The sequence below is a fragment of the Pristiophorus japonicus genome, chromosome 10, assembly GCF_044704955.1.
Source record: "Pristiophorus japonicus isolate sPriJap1 chromosome 10, sPriJap1.hap1, whole genome shotgun sequence".
NCBI lineage: Eukaryota > Metazoa > Chordata > Chondrichthyes > Pristiophoridae > Pristiophorus > Pristiophorus japonicus.
In genome coordinates this window covers 103,981,036-104,002,247 of record NC_091986.1, presented here as the reverse complement: position 1 = coordinate 104,002,247, position 21,212 = coordinate 103,981,036, and the positions used below count along the sequence as shown (strand labels likewise).

Here is a 21,212-nt window from a genome sequence, read left to right as displayed (position 1 = left end):
CGACAAAGCTAAAGGTGCGGGTCCTTGACCCCATTTAAAGAAGTGCGACACATTCCCCGAAGCAGACATTGTTGTTCCCAGTTGTGGATTTGTCGACTGTTGTCAATGGAAATAAAGACCGGAGTGGTGGGGGTTTCTATAACCGATTTGCAACCCCAGTTTTACGCCCGGGAAACAAGTTGAAAATCTACCGCATGGTCTCTGCTTCAATCACTAACTCCAATAGTACATTCAAATGATCCTACAATCTCAACTGTTCGAACAAAAACATCCTTCAGTCCCACCCCCACTTCCGCTGCCGCCTCTATATGTCCAAATGTGGGTGCTTTTCCCTCCCTGTTCCTCCTTATCTCCACTTGACGCTTCCACCTCTATTCTCCACTATCAACCCAATTCCAACAAAGCTTTAAGTAGAATCATAGAATGGTTACAGCACAGAAGGAGGCCATTCAGCCTGTCGAGCATGTGCCGGCTTTCTGCAAGAGCACTTCAGTAAGTCACACTCCCCCACCCTTTCCTCATAGCCCTGCAAATTGTATTCCTTCAGGTATTTAGCTAATTCCCTTTTCAAAGCCATGATTGAATCTGCCTCTACCACCCTCTCAGGCAATGCATTCCATCCTAACCATGCGCTGCATAAGAAAGTTTTTCCTCATGTCACCTTTTGGTTCTTCTGCCAATCACCTTTAATTCTGTGTCCTCTGGTTCGCTACCCTTCCGCCAATGGGAACAGTTTCTCTCTCTCTCTCTCTCTCTCTCTCTCTCTCTCTCTCTCTCTCTCTCTCTCTCTCTCTCTACTCTGTCTCGTCCCCTCATGATTTTGAACCCTCTATCTAATCTCTCCAGTAACTCTGCTCTAAGGAGAACAATCCCAGCATCTCCAGTCTATCCACGTAACTGAAGTCTCTCATCTCTGGAACCATTCTTGTAAATCTTTTCTGCACCCTCTCTAAGGCCTTCACATACTTTCTAAAGTATGGTGCCCAGAATTGAACACACTACTCCAGTTGAGGTCAGACCAGTGTTTTATAAAGGTTCATCATAACATCCTTGCTTTTGTACTCTATGCCTCTATTTATGAAGTCCAGGATCCTGTATGCTTTTTTTTTAAACCGCTTTCTCAACCTGCCCTGCCACCTTCAGTGATTTGTGCACATATACCTCCCCCCAGGTCTCTCTGTTTATTGCACCCCCTTTAGAATTGTACCCTTTAGTGTATATTGTCTCTCCTCCTTCATCCTACCAAAATTTATCACTTCTCACGTTTCTGTGTTAAATTTCATCTGTCGCCATGTCTGCCTATGTCCACTTGAAGTCTATCACTATCATCCTCAATGTTCACTATACTTCCACATTTTGTGTCATCTGCAGATTTTGAAATTGTGCCCTGTACATCTAAGTCCAAGTCCTTAATATATCTCAAGAAAAGCAGTGGTCCTAGTACTGACCTCTGGGGAACACCACTGTATACCTTCCTCCAGTCTGAAAAAAAAAACATTCATCATTACTCTCTGTTTCTTGTCACTTAGCTAATTTCAAATCCACGCTACCACAGTCCCTTTTATTCCATGGGCTTCAACTTTGCCTATTATATGGCACTTTTTTAAATGCCTTTTGGAAGTTGTTAAAAAAAAAATGTACTGCACCTTTGCTATGATCATGGGCAGTCCCACAGAATCGAGGAAGACTTGCTTCCACTCTTAACATGAGTTCTTAGGTGGCTGTACAGTCCAATATGAGAACCACAGTCTCTGTCACAGGTGGGGCAGATAGTCGTTGAGGGAAGGGGTGGGTGGGACTGGTTTGCCGCATGCTCTTTCCGCTGCCTGCACTTGATTACTGCATGCTCTCGGCGATGACACTCTAGGTGCTCAGCGCCCTCCCGGATGCGCTTCCTCCATTTAGGGCGGTCTTTGGCCAAGGTCTCACAGGTGTCAGTGGGGATGTTGCACTTTATTAGGGAGGCTTTGAGGGTGTCCTTGTAACATTTCTGCTGCCCTCCTTTGGCTCGTTTGCCATGAAGGAGTTCCGAGTAGAGCACTTGCTTTGGGTGTCACGTGTCTGGCTTGCAAACTATATGGCCTGCCCAGCGGAGCTGATCAAGTGTGGTCAGTGCTTCAATGCTGGGGATGTTGGCCTGGACGAGGACGCTAACATTGGTGCGTCTGACCTCCCAGGGGATTTGTAGGATCTTGCGGAGACATTGTTGGTGGTATTTCTCCAGTGACATGAGGTGTCTACCATACATGGTCCATGTTTCTGAGCCATACAGGAGGGCGGGTATCACAACAGCCCTGTAGACCATGAGCTTGGTGGCAGTTTTGAGGGCCCGGTCTTCAAATACTCTTTTCCTCAGGCGGCCGAAGGCTGCACTGGCGCACTAGAGGCGGTGTTGGATCTCGTCGTCAATGTCTGCTCTTGTTGATGGGAGGCTCCCGAGATAAGGGAAGTGGTCCACGTTGTCCAGGGCCACGCTGTGGATCTTGATGACTGGGGAACAGTGCTGTGCAGTAAGGACAGGCTGGTGAAGGACCTTTGTCTTGCTGATGTTTAGCGTGAGGTCCATGCTTTCGTATGCCTCAGTAAATACGTCGACTATGTCCTGGAGTTCAGCCTTTGTATGTGCGCAGACACAAGCATCGTCCGCGTACTGTAGCTCGATGGCAGAAGTTGGGGTGGTCTTGGACCTGGCCTGGAGACGGTGGAGGTTGACCAGGTTCCCACTGGTTCTGTAGTTTAGTTCCACTCCAGCGGGGAGCTTGTTGACTGAGGTGGAGCATGGCGGCGAGGAAGATTGAGAAGAGGGTTGATGGTAGAAGCACAGTAAGAGTTGTAGAGAACTTGTAATTGATTCGTGATCACAGCCATGAATGTGAAATTCTGAGAGTCTTTCTCTGTCAGTGAAACTTGCATCTGTTCACAGAAATCCCTGTTGACCCATTCCAAAATTGCAGGGTCATTAGTGTAATTGGGACAGGCAGCCTAAGCCAGTAACACTGCTTCAGAGGTGTCCACCCAGTTCTGTTGACGTAAGTCAGTGTCACACAGCTGCTCCACTTGAGGTACCATGTGACCCGAGAGAGAATTATTTCTTCAGCTCATACTGGAGCTCTGGGTTATTATTTGAAAGGTACTTGATCCCCTTTCCAAGTAACATCTGGGGCCTGTAGTAGGCTTTAAGTGGAACTTGTGCCTCTTTTATCCAAGTCTATAAACAAATGAACACAGCAATGACCCCTGGACTACACCACTTCAAACCTTAACCTTTTGCTTCCTGACCATCAACAAACTTTCTATCCATGCTTTCTAGCCACATTTCCTCTTCTACTATATGGCTGAATTTTTCTAATAAGCTTTTTAGGAAACACATTATTGAATATCTTCTGAAAATGCATATGCACTACATCTAATTTTATCCATGCAATCAGTGACCTCTTCCCAAAAAAATCTCTTAAGTTTATCCAGTACAATTGCCTTTAATAAATCCATGCTAGCTGTCCTTGATTATCCCACGTATTTCTAAATGTTTACTAATTTAATCTTGAATGATGGAATCTAAGAGTTTTCGCACAACTGTTAAAATTAAAAGCTGAAATAAACTGAAGAGGGTTCTCTGCTGGTTCCCTGGCTACATTACAAATCTACCCAGGTATCTGGTCAAGTGAAAATATTTTGGGGCATAAGAAGCAAAGAGTTACATCCAAGAGTTGCATGAGAAGCCAAAATTGTCTCGAATGAAAAACAGTAAATGAATCCCCCAAATGGAACCATGCTTAATTATTGAGAAACATGACCTTAATTTATTTTGTTACACAGATGAGTAATCAAGATCTTTTTAAAATTTTCAGTTATAACGAAACCAGATTCTGTAGACGATGGGACCAGATCTGCTGATGAAGAAAGGGATGAATCCACGGCTCTACGACAAAGACTTCTGGAATCTCAGACTTGCAGTTCAAACTGTTAAAACATGGAATTTAACAACCTGGATCCTATTCCCAAAGACACATACGAGATATTCATTTACAGCAGTATTAGCAAGCTGTGTATTTGTCGAAGGCCATATGTGCTATAAATTTATCACATTATGGGGGCGAAATTGCCCCACGCTCGGTTTGGGATGCTTAATGCGAATTGTGTTTTTTTTTTCGCCCGGCGGCTGGCCGAACCAGGATCTGCTATTGTCGTGCTAACTGTAAAGTCGGCCGACAGGCAAAAAAAAGCTGGCGGCCATGACGCAAGGCCCTCCCCTTTTAGCCTGGACGGGGTGTGCCAGCCACCACAGCTTTACGACGTCAGTGGCATTGCCCCGTGCCAACCTTGCTCCCACAGGGCAATTTCCCCTGCAGGCCATAAGGGATCGCCATGTGCGCCCCCACCCAAGGTGAAAAGTAAGGGGCGCAGCGGAAACCCATTTTCGCTGCCGCCATTCCGGAGATAATTCTGGCTTCCTCCACCTACCCCCGGGGAAAAAATCCTTATCGCACCATTAGCGCCTCCGGGAGGGGCAATTTCCGCCCCTATGTCTTTTTAAAATTTAAATTGTTTAGTTACCTGGAAGAGTGTTCGTTCTGAAAACAGCTACTTTCTTCTTTTTAATTTGTATTTCTCACACTTTTATAAATTTGTAATATCAGTGTTTTATCAAGAATGTTGAGTAGGCTCAAAATAGAATGTAGATTGACCTGGTTAAAATTAATCAGGAAAAGCAGAACTTAATTCAATACAGTCAATGTGACATTTAATTTTTATATTTATTTATTCTGAAGAGATTGGAATAATGTCTTCTTTATTAACTCTTAATTGGGGATACTGTATTGTTAGTGAGCTGAGTCAGAAGGCAAAGGGTTGAAGTCCCACTCCAGATAGCCCTGGCGAGCAGAGACTCGAACATGGGGACCGAATTTGGCCCTCCCCTTTTTTCGGCGCACTCACGTGAGATGAGCCAACTTCCTACAATCTAAACGGCACCAAAAAGATGTCCCGGGATTCTGACCCCCCTCTGCCGACTCTTCCGGGACTTAGCGTGGCGAGTCCATTGGGGGACGGAGCTAGGTCCCTGCGCCTAAACGAGTGCCTGCAGCTGTCCACATGTGCAGTAGAGCGTTCGCGCATGCACAGTAGCTCCTCCCATGATTGTGATGATGCGTGCCTGCAGCATGGGACCCAACGCGTCCCGCCCCTATCCCGGGCTGAGTGGCCTGCTGCACAGGCCAGCCACTGCTTTCCCTTGGATAGAAATCCAGTCCTTCGGAGAGAGCAGTCGGTCCTCTGTGAGGGGAAGTCCTGGAAGTCATTGGAGAGAAGTCCTCAGAGTCGGGGAGAGAGTTGGAGTCGGCCCGCTGACTTCCCGGGCCGAGTTAGGAAGGTAGGACTTGAGTTTTATTTTTTATTTATTATTGATGGTTTTTATGCTTCTTGAATGTTGTTGTGAAGGTGTTTAGTGCTTTACAAGGTCCTCTCCGCTTCCCCGCCTGCCCCTCCCCCCCCCCCCCCCCCACAATCTCTGGCTACCTGCGCTGATTTCGTAACTCCCCTCAAGGGTTTTCTGTGCGGTCACAAGTGGCCACAAAAAGCTGGCCTGTTAGTTTGGAGCAACTATTAGCTGTCCAAACTGGCTTAAATGGCCAAAACGGGCGTAGGTGGCTGGTAACGCTCTCTTTTGGGGGGAAAAAACAAAACTAAAACAAAATCCTAACTAACTCACTTACACTGGTGCAAATTAAATGTGCAGAAAGAGGATTTTTAAGATGCTCCAGAAAAATCAAGTTGCTCCAAAAAAAAGGGAGCAACTCCTGGGCAAATTTGGGCCCATGGTTTCTAAATGCTGCAATGACATTCAGCAGGGTGCTTGCGTCTGGGCTTCACCCCCCTCCCCCACCCTCAATCGTAAAGAGTAGGTGGGACTGTTTAGCCTTGGTTGCAGCTCACCTGGGAGAAGATTCTCCTAAGATTAAAACCACAAGGAAGGCAACAGGAAACCACCCCAGTGAATGGCTCAAGAATCTCCTGTGTGAGACTTGAGTTAGAACCTGCCCTGGGGAAGAACACACTGGATGGGCTATACTGATGCAGCACAACAAACTTATATTTATTTTAGATTAGTTAACTGCAGAGATTGTACACCGTCACTGACATACTGGGAAGATTTAAGGGAAATCTCTTTCAATACCAACTTTATTAAAATGATCAATTGTGCAGTTATGGAGAATATAGAAACTTTCATTGTAACACTGTCAGGAGCTTTCCTATGACTTTCAGTCACTTTCACAACTCAAGTTGTCAGATTTTATGAGCATACATTGACCCAAGTTTTCCACTCTTGCATTTGGCAGCCTGTAATTTTGTCCATTACAGTGACTAGTAGGAAAATTGGAGCTGGTGAGCACAGAAGTAGAAAACCCTGATCCTTAAGCCACTTAATTGGTTATGCTAGCTAGTGGGATTTCCCCAAGAAATGCACCCAGAAGAATAATGACTTTTTAATTTGACTGTGTTCTGGTTTTGTAATTGTACAATTTATTGGGGTCAAAAACCAATATGGTAATGGTTTTTGAAGCAGCAAGAAAACTAGGAGCTTCCCCACTGACTGATTCTCAAATATTTAGGATTAAAAACAGAAAATGCTGAATAATCACAGCAGGTCAGTTGGCACCTGCAGAGATGAGGCCAATTCTGAACTTTTAACGTACCTGGCATCAGATGGACCTGTGTAATACCAGGTTCCTATTTTCTAATTTTCAGTTTTTCTTTTTAAAAAAAAAATAAATAAATAAATAAATAAAAGTTATCATTTTGGAATTTTCATAATGTTTACTACAGAATTCAGGAAAATGTGCCTGTAGTTTGCTGTTAGTCACTTAATACTAGTACCAGCTTTGTTTTTCCCAGCTTTGTATTTATTTATTCTTGTCATGAGAGACAAAAAGTAATCTCCAATAAAGGCACTACTTCAAATGCCAAAAAAGCACCCCCCCTAATTTGTCAGATAATCTAAGGCAACAGACTCTTTGGCTCTGGGATGCAAGCATATAGAGATACCAAATTTATTATTTTGCTATCTTAACCGAGGAATTACCCTGCTTCAAACAAAAGAGACTAAACCCCTGTTACATAGGAACAGGAGTAGGCCATTCAGCCTCTCAAGCCTATTTTGCCATTCAACTAGATCATCGCTGATCTGTACCTCCATTCCATTTACCTGTCTTTGATCCGTATTCTTTGATACCCTCACCTAATAAAAAATCTGTTGATCTTGGTATTGAAAATTTCAATTGACCCAGCGTCACAGCATTTTGTAGGAGAGAATTCCAGATTTGCACTAAGCTTTGTGTGAAGAAGTGCTTCCTGATTTCGCTCCTGAATAAATGTGGTACTACAGTCGCATTCTACACACAGGCCCAAATTTTGCAATGGTAATGACGTCGAAACTGTCGGCATTTGTTGTCATTATTCCTTTGAAACGGACAGCAACCTCAGGATTTAGCATATATGCAGATAAGCGTGGAAATCCTGAAGTTGTGGGCAGTCATTCACTGCTGTTCCGCAGTCCGCGCTGCGGAACTGCTCAGAGCCGGCAATAAATTGAAATAGCGTAGAAGGATGACAACTTTCCGTATTATTATGCTGGAATATCGCTGTATCCACCCCCAAAGTTAAGTCTTTTTGAAATAGGTATAATTGGGTTTCTGGATTTTTAACTGCATATTGAGTGCTGAACAACTGTTCCAGCTGTGTAAAACTAATTTTTATATTTGGAATGTCAAATTTTTCCATTGATAGGATTAAGAATTACAAAGTTAGAACATTTTTTTAAAGTTTGCTTGATATTTCAGCTTCTACCTTAATCCTATGTGTATGTCCCTATCTTTATTTCTCTCTCTGTAAAATTTATTAAAAGCGAAGGATAATCAGTGCTTTTTACTTCCTGGTTTCCTGTCTGTGAGAATTTTTCAATGTGATTGGCTGCTTAGCCTGCTTGCATCACTGACATCACTGTTGCTGGTGCTGGAGATTTGCTTGATTTGGTGCCAGATTCAAACTAAGGTCGGGAGAGCCGAAATCGACGCCATAAAAATTGCTAGATCTTTATGGGCAGCTTTCTCCAAGGTCAGCGGGCGAGCACTATCACTGCCATAAAGTACTCGGGGCTGAAAATCTGTGGCTCTCCGAGTGCATTCCCTCCATAACAGTGGGAGTGTGTTGAACAGCCACAAATTAAGTAGTATCTGGGTCCCAGACTTGCATGGGTGTTTCCTGATGGTCTTGTAAGGGGTGAAGCCTCAGTGTGCCCCAAAGAAGACCTGGGACTTGTCACATTCCCACTCTCTCGGTCAGCAGGTAGCTGGTGCACTAGGTGAGGTGTAGTGATTAGCCAAATGGTGTAAGTGGGGACTACCTGGGGAGAAAGCCTGGATTGTGGCATAGATCCGTGAAGAGAAAACATTTTTTTGTTTGTTTCACTTGCCTTACAAAAGAGGCCAAAGGGGCACTGAAGGTTTTTTCCCAGGGGTGAGGCCAAAACGTGCCCCCTGGCTCACTGTATACATCCTACTTTAATGGGCAAGTGCCCCAGATGAAGCCTGAATGGCATGGCACTTGTCCGAGACATTTCAATGAAGGGATCGCCCCATAACCCTATCAACTGTGACTGGGTCAATGCTGGAGGTCCTGGCTGGCGTATCCTATAATTTATGTGCGAATATAATTATGGGTGGATTTTCAACCCGCCCCCCCTGCAATCTTTACTGCAGATTCTAGTTTACACAAAACAATTCTGTTAAGATATTTCAGCATTGCAATTTTATAAATATTTGTTTTTATAAATAATGAATGTAGTTTTGTTTCTTAGCAGGATTTACATTGTTTAGTTTTGTTTTACCATAAAAGACTATTTAACATGCTCGTATGCTCGTAATCTTAGCCCTTGTATCAGGTATTTACTTCATTGCAAGCAAGAGAATATTTTGGAAGAATTTATCCAGTTTGAGAGTAATTGTAAAACGTTGCTGAAAGCTTCTACTCGTGCTACAGGTGACATCATTTACTTTACTCAGCCCTGTTTTACTTCCGTTTCAGTATGAGTTGCATCTAGATCGGCTGAAATCCCCTGCTAACAGTGAAGTGTAATAGCTTCTGTGCCATCCCCAACATCACCTTGCTCACATGAAAAAAATTAATGTCTCTTATGCTTTTTCTAAGTAATAGCCAGCACAAGTGTAATAGAACTTGCTTTATGCATAGTGATATCGGTGAGGGTGAATGGTACATACCTTTGTTAAGCAATTTTTTTCTAGGATCATAGTAACGTAATTCTGGAGGACAAGATGAAAGAAGCATTTCATGTCAAATAAAAATGCAAAGCTGATGCTTATTCATGTATTTGTCGGCTGGGTTATGTTGCTATTTCAACAGCACAATTATCTGTGTGGAGGACACAGCGTTGGTTAATGTAGACCCTCACTGCAAATCTGTTGTGCATTGTATTACAACATGTATCCTTTGCATCGTCAGAAAATATTGTTGGTGTCCATGCATGGGTTTGACTAACTCATTGTCACCAAATTCAATTGCACAGATTCTCCTCCAGTAGCTGCTATTTTAGCACAGTTAGTCTTAACTAGTTTAATCGTTGTTGGAAGCAGTCAATTGTATCAACTGGTCATCATGTACTTGTCCTAAACTGGTGCACACTTAACCTTTCAAAAGCCATCAGTATTACCTCACTTTATTGGTATTGCTTTATGATCTTTTTATAAACCATATTGAGTGGAAGAAACTAAAAATTGATCCTGTTGAAATTTTGTTTGGTTTCTAACTAACCATTAGTGAGTAAGAGGTTCAGATTTTACATGTGGTTACTGTCGGCGAGCATTTTAACCCTTTGTGAAAAGTTTTTTGATGTTGTGATTACCCTAATGGTGCTCTCCATCTCTCATCTGTCTGTACATTAAAGTAAAAGTGCCTTCATGTTTTTAAACTTTGTCAAACAGACTGAGTCCACAGTAAATCTGTGGCATTGGAATTGCTAACTCTCAAAAGAATCTTGAGAACTTGCATTTTATAAATGTGTTAAATATTAAAATTGTCTGTAAATAATACACTTTCCTATTTTTAGTGGATGATGAGACTTGCTGCTTTTATTTTACGAAGTAAAAGTGATTGAGAACATTGCTTAAATTTGCTTCTTTTTTGTGGGCATATTTCAAAAAGACAAAAGTTTAAAACAAAAACTGCTTTCCACAGCAGACTGACATATGAATATACAAAAAGAAGACAGGAATAGGCCAGCATGTCCATTTAGCCTGTCCCACATAGTTATGGTGCCCTATGCATTTCAATACAGATACTCCCTACCCACCAGGGCTATGTCATCTGTACTGCTCTCGAAGAATGCAGCAGATCCGGGTTCACCGCATGAGCCGACAACGTGTTGCAACTTGTTGCACAAGTTTAATATTCTCTGGGAAAAGAATCACTGAACATCAAACCTAGTTCTGCCTTTGCATAACTTGTATGTGTGACCCCGGTGCCCCCCTAACCTATCCAGTTGAAATAATTGGTTCCTGAAAACACAATCTCGTCCCCATTATTTTATAAACCTCAATCAAATAGCCCACGAGTCTATGCTTTTCTAAGTAGATCGATCCGACAGCGAGACTATCTGGGTAGCTAAGGTATTTTAAACTGGGAGATAATCTTGTGGCCCTCCTGCACTCTTTCCAAAGCCTCAATATTAACTATATATTTAGCATTAGATCTGGCCATGTGCATAACACTACGCTTTTCTAAGTTAAGTGTAATGGCCTATAATAAGTCAACGTAAAAATTAAACCTTTTTTGGTGGTATTAACTTGTTAAAAAAATATGGAATTCATACAGCATGTTGGAATGTTGTTTATACTTGCATTGGTTTTAACATTGGTTTGTCTTAATATGCACTGCAGCTCTTGTTACATGGATTTTAATAAGGGATCTGGAACCTACAGTCAATGATGCTGCATTGGAACGGTTATGTCATAAATATGTTGTGACTGGCTTTCTTGTGAATGAAAGAACTTGTGTGATATATTGCTTATATCCATAATCCGGAATACTCATCCCTCCTGCTACAAAGAAATATGATTGGGACAAGGGAAACTAAACAGACTATTGTAAAGAAACAGTATAAATAAGAGTGCCTGAAATTAAAGATATCGCATTTATTGGTCCACAATTAAAGATGGTGTCTGTTGACATAATAGCAACTAAAGTTCTATTTCCAATATATTGATGTATTTGTGTTGGTGACCGTATATAAGGACCTGCATGTGGAAGGACCGTACAGCAAGCATGCAACAGTGTAGGAATGTGTTCCTCAGTGCAGTCGAGCAGTCACACTCCCACTGTCACTGGTCCATTGGTGAATGTACTGAATTATGTTTAGCAGAACAGTATTCATCTCAAATCTTGAAAATATGTGAATTTTCCCCATCAGGCTAGATGGCGATGATATTCAAAGATAACCATCCAGAAGAAACAATAAGAGTTTTGGCTTATTCTTTGCAAATAAGAGCAGCAATGGGAGAGAATTCTGGTGAATAGCTTGCAACTGGGATAGTGTGTTTATTGTATTAAACCATCAAACCATTATTTATTTGTTTTATATTAAAGAATTTTAGAAAGTGCTTTAAATACTTGAACTACAGTTTTATTACAGAAATAATAATTTAAATATTAATTGTGTAAATGGAAAATTCATGTATATTGACAGCATTCTGCTGTATATAAGCTTAAACTGATTATGGAGGCATTCTATTGAACCAAACGTTAATTCCTTTGTATGTAATGATGTATAGATTTTGAAATAATTTTATCCTGAACTATTTAATTGTATTACTTTCCATTTAATCAATGTTTAAAATTGTTGTAGTGAATTGAAATAAGACTTTGTTGTCAGATGGACTTAAACCTTTTTCAGAATAAACTTGAAACATTTTTTAAAACTAGCATTTGTTGAGGGTCATGTCAAATGAATTCTAAGAAGTTTATTGTTGTCTTTGATTTGTGGCCCTGAAAATCCTCTGGTCCTGCTCTGCTGTTATAACTATGGCAGCATAAGATTCCTGCCCACCTATTGATTGTGCTCCTGACCCTACCCTACTTTCTGGGGTCAGACGTATTCACTTGCATTAGTCCCAGAATTTTGAATTCTGAGATTATATTTGATTCAGACCAGACTGATCAACCTAAGTTCTCCTCTGAAATGGGTTTGAGCAGTCTCTAGTTTTGTAGCAGAAAATGGCCCACATTTGCACTGATTTAGCAATTTCATTTACTTTGGGAGTGTAAGATGAATGTTCAACATGGATTCATTAGTACTGATGGTCCTTCACCCTGTTAAGTGCAAAAGATGCATCAAAATTAGATAAGTAGAAAGAATTTGCCAAACCAGTGCACGGTTTCAAGGGTTGATTGCTGTCTTAAAGCAATAAGGAAATTGGAATGATTTGTACATAGCCTCTGCACCCTAAAATTGTGTTACTACCCATAACTCCTTCCTGCACATTTTGAATAAATGAATCAATCCACATTTGCATTGCTATCACAAATCTATGGCATCCTTTACCGTGCCTTGGAGATGGGTTTTGCCTTCTGGCGAGCACTCGCGATGTGCCATCAATCGTGCAGGTGCCTCCCCAAATTCTGCATAATCTGGCGGGGTCACTAGCAGGTGAATTCCCACGGCCAGGATTGACAGTCTACTGATTCTCAGTCCCTCTCTCTTCCATTAGACACTAGTGGCAACTTTCTATTTGTGCCTTTATTATTACTGACCGAACTGAGTAAATGCATCAAGCTCTCATTTTGGTTTGAAATCATATTTGCGTGTCTCTTATTCCAATAGACAGCAAATTTCTGACATTGTTATATCTAATACTTTCACTGCTCTTCTCATTGTTGCCAATTGAAATTCTTGGCTGGCATCTAAAGTTCTGCCTGCATTCAAAATAAAATTACCAATATAATTTTGCAGTGAGATGCAAAGCTAGAATTAATTTTCAGTTTCATGAAGTGATAAGTACAGTGTGAGGAATTTGTTGTCAGTGTTTCAGTTCTGTAAGTAATTTGTTGCACACAGCACTTGAAAACTGTAATTTTCAAGTCTGTTTACTTTTCCTTATGAATCAGAGCTTAAGCCTGGTCTTCCATCTAATTCCCTACAGCAACACATTCACCTGAGAGGAGAAAAATGTAAACAAATGCTATTATTTAGTCGGTATACCCTGGTGGCCATCCATTTTATTCTTCCTTTTCACTATCTCATGTGATCAGATTTTAACTCTGGCTAGGAATTGTCCAGGCAGCAAGTCTACATGTTGGCATGAGGCCTAAGCGATTTTAATTCCCGGACCTTGGTAACATTTGAAGGGCAGGCTACCCTCCCGATCGCCTGCAGAATCGGGCACCCCGCCCGTGTGACCTGCGTTCATCAACTAATAAAAGGATTGCACCTCTTAAAATGAGGTTGTATCCCCTGCTTGCTTTTTGAATTGCACAACTCTGGAAGATGTTGGCTGCAGAGATGGGTCGAGGGGCTGCTGCCTGCTTCCCTGATGCTTCCATGGAGGCTCTAGTGGAGGACATGAGGTAAATGTTATTCTTCAGCATCTGCAGGAGCATTCTAAAGATTACGGTGTTAAGCGGACTATGTCAGTGCCAGAAGCACCCCAGCACCAGGGTTCAATGTAGAAGGAGGTTTAATGACCTTGCAAATGCAGCATAGGTGAGTACACCTCTTCACTTCGGTCAACACTACCTAACAACACACCTCCCTCTCTCACCACTCAACTATTAGCTCCCCTCCATGACATCCTTCCTCATACAATCACAAGTACACACCAAGATAACTGTCATCCTTACATTCAACTTCTTTCCTGTCTTCACATCACACACAAGCATCATTCCTTTTTCAGGACAAAACAGCACATAATGCCAGGGAGAGAAGCGGGACGTGTCCCAATTATTGCATTCACAGAGGCAGAGCAAGAAGTCCAGGAGATCACTGCCCCAGGTAGGGGCAGGAGAGACTGGCTACGTACTCGAGCAGGATATCTGGATTTTACTTGTATCCCTTCTTTCAACTTAGCATAGATGCAGCAACCTGCATTCTCCGGACTCTTATGAACATGTGTAGCTTCTCTCTCACATCCTAACTCTTTTCCCTTCTCTCTTCTATGGTTATCTCAATACCAAGAAGCTCCTGCAGAAGAACAGACCTTGGAGGAGCACAATCCTTCTAAGGTTGCACTGCCAGGCACTCCACCCCTCCCAGGCATCAGCTCAGATGTTAGCATTCCATATGGGTTAGATAATGAGCTAGTGGGGTCTGCATGTGGTGCAACATTGCCACTGTTGCTGCTGCCCACTGGTGCTGAGACAGCCCAGAGACACCTTGTTGGTGGGAGAGGCCTTTTCCCAGGTTTACATGAGGACTTTCAGGGCCTAGCTATGAGAAGAAAACAGCTGGTCACACACACACAGCTCCATGAGTGTTGGAAGTCATGTCAAGGAGTTTCACCACTGTGGCTGAGAGTGTGGAGGACTCTGCGTCCAACCTCTGTGGCTTCACCTCGTATGGCATCATCACTCCGCAGTCTACCCTGGGTAGTGTGGTATCCTCCAGGGACGTTGTCGTGGAGTCTACACAAGGAGTCCACGTTTGCACACATTACAGCTTTGGTGGCAGCTTTATTTGCTGCCATACAGACTTTGGGCTCTACAATCAAGAGAATGATGAATCAAATAGATGGGCTTTGAAGGGGTCAATCATCTACTGCAATCTGCTCTCTTGTAGATTACTGGAAATGATGAGCCCCAGCCCCAAGGGACTAGAATTAGCACAATGGGTGCACTATGTGCTGGCCTCTCTCCAGATGTCAGGATACTTACTTCCTCCCGACTGCCCCACATCCCCCAATCAGTACCCAGCATGGTGTCAGCTGGGCCAGACTGCTCGGGCACCAGACAATTTGTAGCAGTCTGTGGCTGGGCCTGCACAGGCTCGAGCACCCAGAAGTCACAGACCACGAGCATCTCGAGAGTCCCTACATGAGGAACAGCAGCCTTCCACCAGCTCTGCTTAGGCCACTAGCGGAGCACCTCGTAGAAGGACTAGAGTTAGGAAACCACCTTTAAAGAAAAGAACTATGGGTTGATCGCCTGGCTGAGAAATTAATTGAAGGCAATTGTTATGTTTGGTATTAAATTATTGCATTTGGGACTTTGGTCTACAGTGCGGTTTTATAACAGCTTCTCGGTCTGCATTCTCAATGTTATTGATATAGAAGTTGTCTGAATGGGTTGAATGTAGGATGATGGAAGTGAGAAAGAATGGAACAAGGATTATTAAACAGAGAGGCTCTATGCAAGTTCTCAGGGCAAGGCTGTGAGAAACTTGGCAAAATCGCTGAGCTACAAGCTGATCTCTGGGTGCAAGGCACTGAAGTGACCCTCATTCCTCTGCTGATTCTCCTTCCCCGGGTTTTCCTCGTCCGCTACTGCTGTTGCTGCTGCTGTACTCCTTCTCTGTAATGCAGTAGACAATGACCATGTGTGACACTCTATCTGGAGCATAATATTGCAAGGAGCCCTCCGACCATTTCAGACATCTGAACCTCTGCCTGAGCAGTACGAACATGTGCTCTATAAGGATCCTGGTTGTATCAGTGCTGCTCAGGCATAGTGGGATAATGCAGGAGTGTCATCAGCCAGATCAGCATCCCTCCACCTTGCCCACTAGCAGCCATTCTGTCATGTTCCTCTCCTGGTCAAATAGCAGGGGGATGGTAAAGAGTCTGAGAATAAAAACATTGATTGGCAATGAGTTGTACATTGATTGCGAGCTATCCTTTTTCTATGTTTCTATTGACAAATGTTGCTCGCTTAGTTTCTGATGCCCTAATGACCACAGTCAGTTGTGCACTGCTCACGAGGGAAGCCACCAACTGGCTCTCTCCATAAGCTCTTTTGTTGACTGCTGAGGCCAGTGTGGAAGGTGATGTCTTGCTGGGCCCTGGCAAATAGGGCGTCAGTCACCTGCTAATGGCTGATGCCCCCTATTGCAGGCTAAAAGGAGCCAGTGGTGTCAGGGCTGGGGTGACTTTGAGGGCCACTGGCATGACATGTCCCCACCCCACCCCACCCTCACACAAGCAGGCAGCAGGCCCTTTTGCAGTGGTCTGATACAGTCTGCCCAGAGAAGAACAACCTCCTGATGCACTGCTCCACAGTTGGGTCCAGTCTTGGCCTGTATATCCTGTGTGCTGGGTATGGCCTCCTGCGCACAACTCTCCTTACTTCATGTATTCTGGTGGTGGCTGCTGAGGCTGCTGCTGCTCCTCCTCCTCCTCCAAGTCTTGCTCCATCTAGAAGAAAGAAGCAAGAATGGCTTCCATTCAAATGAGGGAATGTGATTAAAGGATTGTAAGGCACCAAAATGTGGAAGTTATGATCTGGAAGCTGGAAACTCCTGGAAAACTAGACGTCAAAAGATCCTGTGATCCAGTGTGCTGCAGCTGAGAGCCCCCTTTTACACTGCTTCAGAAGCTCTCGGACACCATTCCTGGTAGGTTTTCCGAGACTGAGTAGAGATAAAATGCAGTGGTGGTTGGTATAACATCATCAATGCGCGACTTTCAATACGATCCCGTTTGCCTGGGACATGCAGCCACATATAGGTCAGTTAAAATGGCGGGTGGTGGGACTGGCGCAGGGAAGCCACAGATGTCACTTTAACAACCCCACCCACCCTGATTCTTGCTGGGAGAGGGAGGATAACATTGTCCCTTAGTCTTTACTTTATACTACAGCACCACATTTTACGGCACTTTTCCCCCCAATGCTTCTCCCATGAGCAATATACATGACAATGTGACCTCTTCCACTGTCCGAGAACACGCTTGCAAAAATGCCACTTCAGTTTTCTTTGTGAAGCACTACTTGAAATACACAGAGACACAAGACGACATGAATTTTATCAATATCTTGTCACGCTGTAAGGTAAAGGTCGAATGGTTATGGCAGAGCCTGATTGTGGGTGTACTGTGTAATTAAGGATAGCAAGCTGCTCCCTGATCTTAGCCATGAATCAATCCTCCTGCCTGCCTGACCTCAATCCCAGGTACAGCAGACACTTTCTACAATGCTACAAAAAGCACATAATAATTAGAGAAGGCTAATTGTGTTTCATCATCAGTGGGTTTTCTGTGTGCATTCGCATGCTTATTCCGGCTGCTGCTCTGAATCCAAGTTCCTCTACACCGACTGACTTTTAAAAACATCTATATTCAGGATATGGGTGTCGCTGGCAAAGCCAGTATTTATTGCCCATCCACAATTGCCCTAATACAACTGACTGGCGTTGTAGGCCACTTCAGAGTAGTTAAGAGGCAACCATTTTGGTGTGGGACTGGAGTCACATATAGGCCAGGCTGGTTTACTTCCATAAAGGACATAAGTGAACCTGTTGTGTTTTTACAACAAATCAATAGCTTCACTTTGATTGATGTCAGCTTTTTATTTCCTGACTTTTTAAACTGAATTCAAATCATGGGAGGATTTGAACTAGCATTTTCTGGACGAGTAGTCCAGGCCTCTGGACTATTCCAGGTAACATAACCACTGCATTATTGTACCAGGTCCTCTCTGTCCTCCAGACTATAATCCCATGTCCCCTTTTTGTTCTTCTGTAACATGTACCTCTTGATTTCCACTCCACTGGACCCTATTCCCCTGCAAACTTCCTCTTCAATTGCCACTCCAGCTCAAATCCTTCCTGGACATGCCAATAGCCTCCCTTTCCCCACTGTAGGTATACATTGCCACAGCAACTAGCACTGTCATATGTTAATAGTATGCATCACATCTAGTTTGCTCGCAGGGAATAACTTCTCTCCATCCTCCTAACCTTTTCCATGTCCTTGTGGAGACAAAATCCCTTCTTCACGCTGAGGACACCCTCCATCATGTTGTGTGGCACTATCATCGTGCTAAAGGCGATACATTCAGAACAGATCTAGCAGCTCAAAACTGGGCATGCATGAGGCACTGTGGGCCATCAGCAGCAGCAGAATTGTATTCCACCACAATCTATAACCTCATGGCCCGGCATATCCCTCACTCTGATTACCACCAAGCCAAGAGACCAACCCTGGTTCAATGAGTTTAGACAAGCATGCCGGGAGCAGCACCAGGTGTTCCTAAAAATTAGGTAACAACTTGGGGAAGCTGCAACACAGGACTACATTTATGGTAAACAGCGGAAGCAGCATGCGATAATAAGAGCAGGGCAGAGGCTGGGTATTCTGCGGCGAGTGTCTCACCTCCTGACTCCCTAAAGCCTTTCCACCATCTACAAGGCACAAGTCAGGAGTTTGATGGAATATTCTCCACTTGATTGGAGGAGTGCAGCTCCAACAACACTAATGAAGCTCGACACCATCCAGGACAAAGCAGCCTGCTTGATTGGCACCCCATCCACCACCTTAAACATTCACTCCTTCACCACTGGCACACCGTGGCTACAGTGTGTACCATCTACAAGATGCACTGTAGCAACTCGCTACAACTTCTTCGGCAGTACCTCCCAAACCTGCGACCTCTACCACCGAGAAGGACAAGAACGGCAGACACATGGGAACCCCATCACCGCAAGTTTCCCTCCAAGTTACACACCATCCTGACTTGGAAATATATCGCCATTCCTTCATCGTCGCTGGGTAAAAATCCTTGAACTCCCTCCCTAACAGCACTATGGGGCACCTTCACCACAAGGACTGCAGCAGTTCAAGAAGGTGGCTCACCACCACCTTGTCAAAGGCAATTAGGGATGGACAATAAATGCTGGCCTTGCCAGTGGTGCCCACATCTTGGAACAAATTTTTTTTTTAAATACTCTCTCTCTGTGATTGCCCTGGTGGGCCTTTAACATTCACTCCACTTCATGTGATCCTCCAGAATGTTCATTGTCTTGCACACATCCCCTCATCTACAAACTCTTTCTGGATAAGTCTCTTAAAATAGCAGAAATCCTGGAGAATGTGAAAAAGATACAAAGAACAGGAAAGGGTCAAAAAACAGGGACTAAGATCTTCAAAAGGGGACTATGAAAAGAAACTTGCAAAGGATATCAAAATCAATGCAAAGAATTTTTACAATTACATTAGGAAAAAGAGGATAGTCAGAATCAATTAAAAACTGAAATCGGTGATATTGTCAATGATAAGAAAATGGCAGACATGTTGAATAACTACTTTGCGTCAGTACTTACAGTAGCAGAAGAGGATAACATGCCGGAAATCCCAAGGAAACTAATATTGAATCGGGGACAGGAACTCAAAGTGTCTGCAAAGGGATATAGATAGCTTAAGTGATAGGGCAAAAATTTGGCAGATGGTGTGGGAAAATGTGAGATTATCCATTTTGGTAGGAAGAATAGAAAAGCAAAATATTATTTAAATGGAGCGGGACTACAGAATGCTGCAGTACAGAGGGACCTGGAGGTCCTTGTGCATGAAACACAAAAAGTTAGCATGCAGGTACAGCACGTAATCAGCAAGGCAAATGGAATGTTGGCCTTTATTGTAGTGGGGATAGAATATAAAAGCAGAGAAGTCTTGCTACAACTGTACAGGGCACCTAGAGTACTGCGCACAGTTTTGCTCTCCTTATTTCAGGAAGGATATACTTGCTTTGGAGGCTGTTCAGAGAAGGTTCAATACATTGATTCCTGGGATGAAGGGGTTGTCTTATGAGGAAAGGTTAAGCAGGTTGGGCCTGTACTCATTGGAGTTCAGAAGAGTGAGAGGTGTTCTTATTGAAACATAAGATTCTGAGGGGGCTTGACAGGGTAGATGCTGAGAGGATGTTTCCCCTTGTGGGGGAATCTAGAACTAGGAGGCATAGTTTCAGAATAAGGGGTCACCCATTTAAGATGGAGATGAGGAAGAATTTCTTTCTCAAAGGGTCGTGAATCTTTGGAATTCTCTACCCCAGAGAGCTGTGGAAGCTGAGTCATTGAATATATTCAAGGCTGAGATAGACAGATTCTTGAACTATAGGGGAGTCAAGGGTTATGGGAACAGGAAGGAAAGTGGAGTTGAGGCCAAGATCAGACCAGCCAATATCTTATTGAATGGCAGAGCAGGCTCGAGGGGCCATATGGCCTACTCTTGCTCCTATCTCTTATGTTCTTAGCTGGCACAAATGCCATGGGTGGTAACGCATAGTTATAGATCCATCATCATAGGCAGTCCCTCGGAATCAAGGAAGACTTGTTTCCATTCCTGAAGTGAGTTCTTTGGTGGCTGAACAGTCCAATACGAGAGCCATAGACTCTGTCAGAGTTGGGACAGATAGTCGTTGAGGGAAGGGGTGGGTGAGACCGGTTTGCCGCATGCTCTTTCCGCTGCCTGCGCTTGATTTCTGCATGCTCTCGGTGTTATAGATATGAATATGTTGATAATATGAGTTGGATAATAGCATGTAAAATCTGTACTTCAGTCTGTAGTGTATTTGTTTCATGGGTTCTTTCCTTAAGAATTCATAGCTACACATTAGCTGTAAGAACTAGCTGGTTTATTAGCAAAGGTTTAACAATGAAACTGAACACCACCAGTTCATACATCAGGCTCACAACAGCCCACCTCATCATCGGTAGCCTGAGCTCAATTAACCGGGATTTTATTGCATCTTGTGAACATCATGTGATTGGCTAAACCGCTCACAGTGCAACCACTCCACAAACCTGGGAGTATGCTCACAGGTGCATACATTACACAGTCTTATGAAGGAAATATACAAAAACTTTTGACAGTGAAGGACTTTGTGAAGATGGGCAAGAGGCAGGTGTGTCCTTACATTATTGTTCTGTCAACTTTTATTAATTGAAAGCACTGGGAAAAAGTTGTATCCTTTCTCCACTGCTGTTCCATATCCACATCTTCCCGTGTACCCTTTTCATACTGCAGGGATGAATGTCCTTCCCCGTCATCTTCATCATCCTCATCAACTTTTAGAAGCAACAAGCCTTTCTTCACAGTGATACTATGTAGGATACAGCAAGAAATAGTGGGGGAAAAATTTGGGTCATTTGCCTCCCGTTAGCGCGCGCGCCACCCCCCCCCCTCCCCCGCCCCCCATCTTGGGTGCCGGGCTGCTGGCCTGGTCACACG

At 43.5% G+C, this 21,212-nt stretch overlaps 1 protein-coding gene across 1 annotated transcript in view; it reads left to right on the top strand.

The window, feature by feature from the left end:
• Positions 1-5,395, top strand: part of panx1a (pannexin 1a) — a 54,231-nt gene extending 48,836 nt beyond the window's left edge. Inside the window, exon 5 of the mRNA XM_070891465.1 lies at positions 3,849-5,395. Within this exon, the coding sequence (XP_070747566.1) occupies positions 3,849-3,967 (119 nt within the window). The 3' untranslated portion in view covers positions 3,968-5,395. The remainder of the gene's footprint in view (positions 1-3,848) is intronic.
• Positions 5,396-21,212: the final 15,817 nt, after the last annotated feature.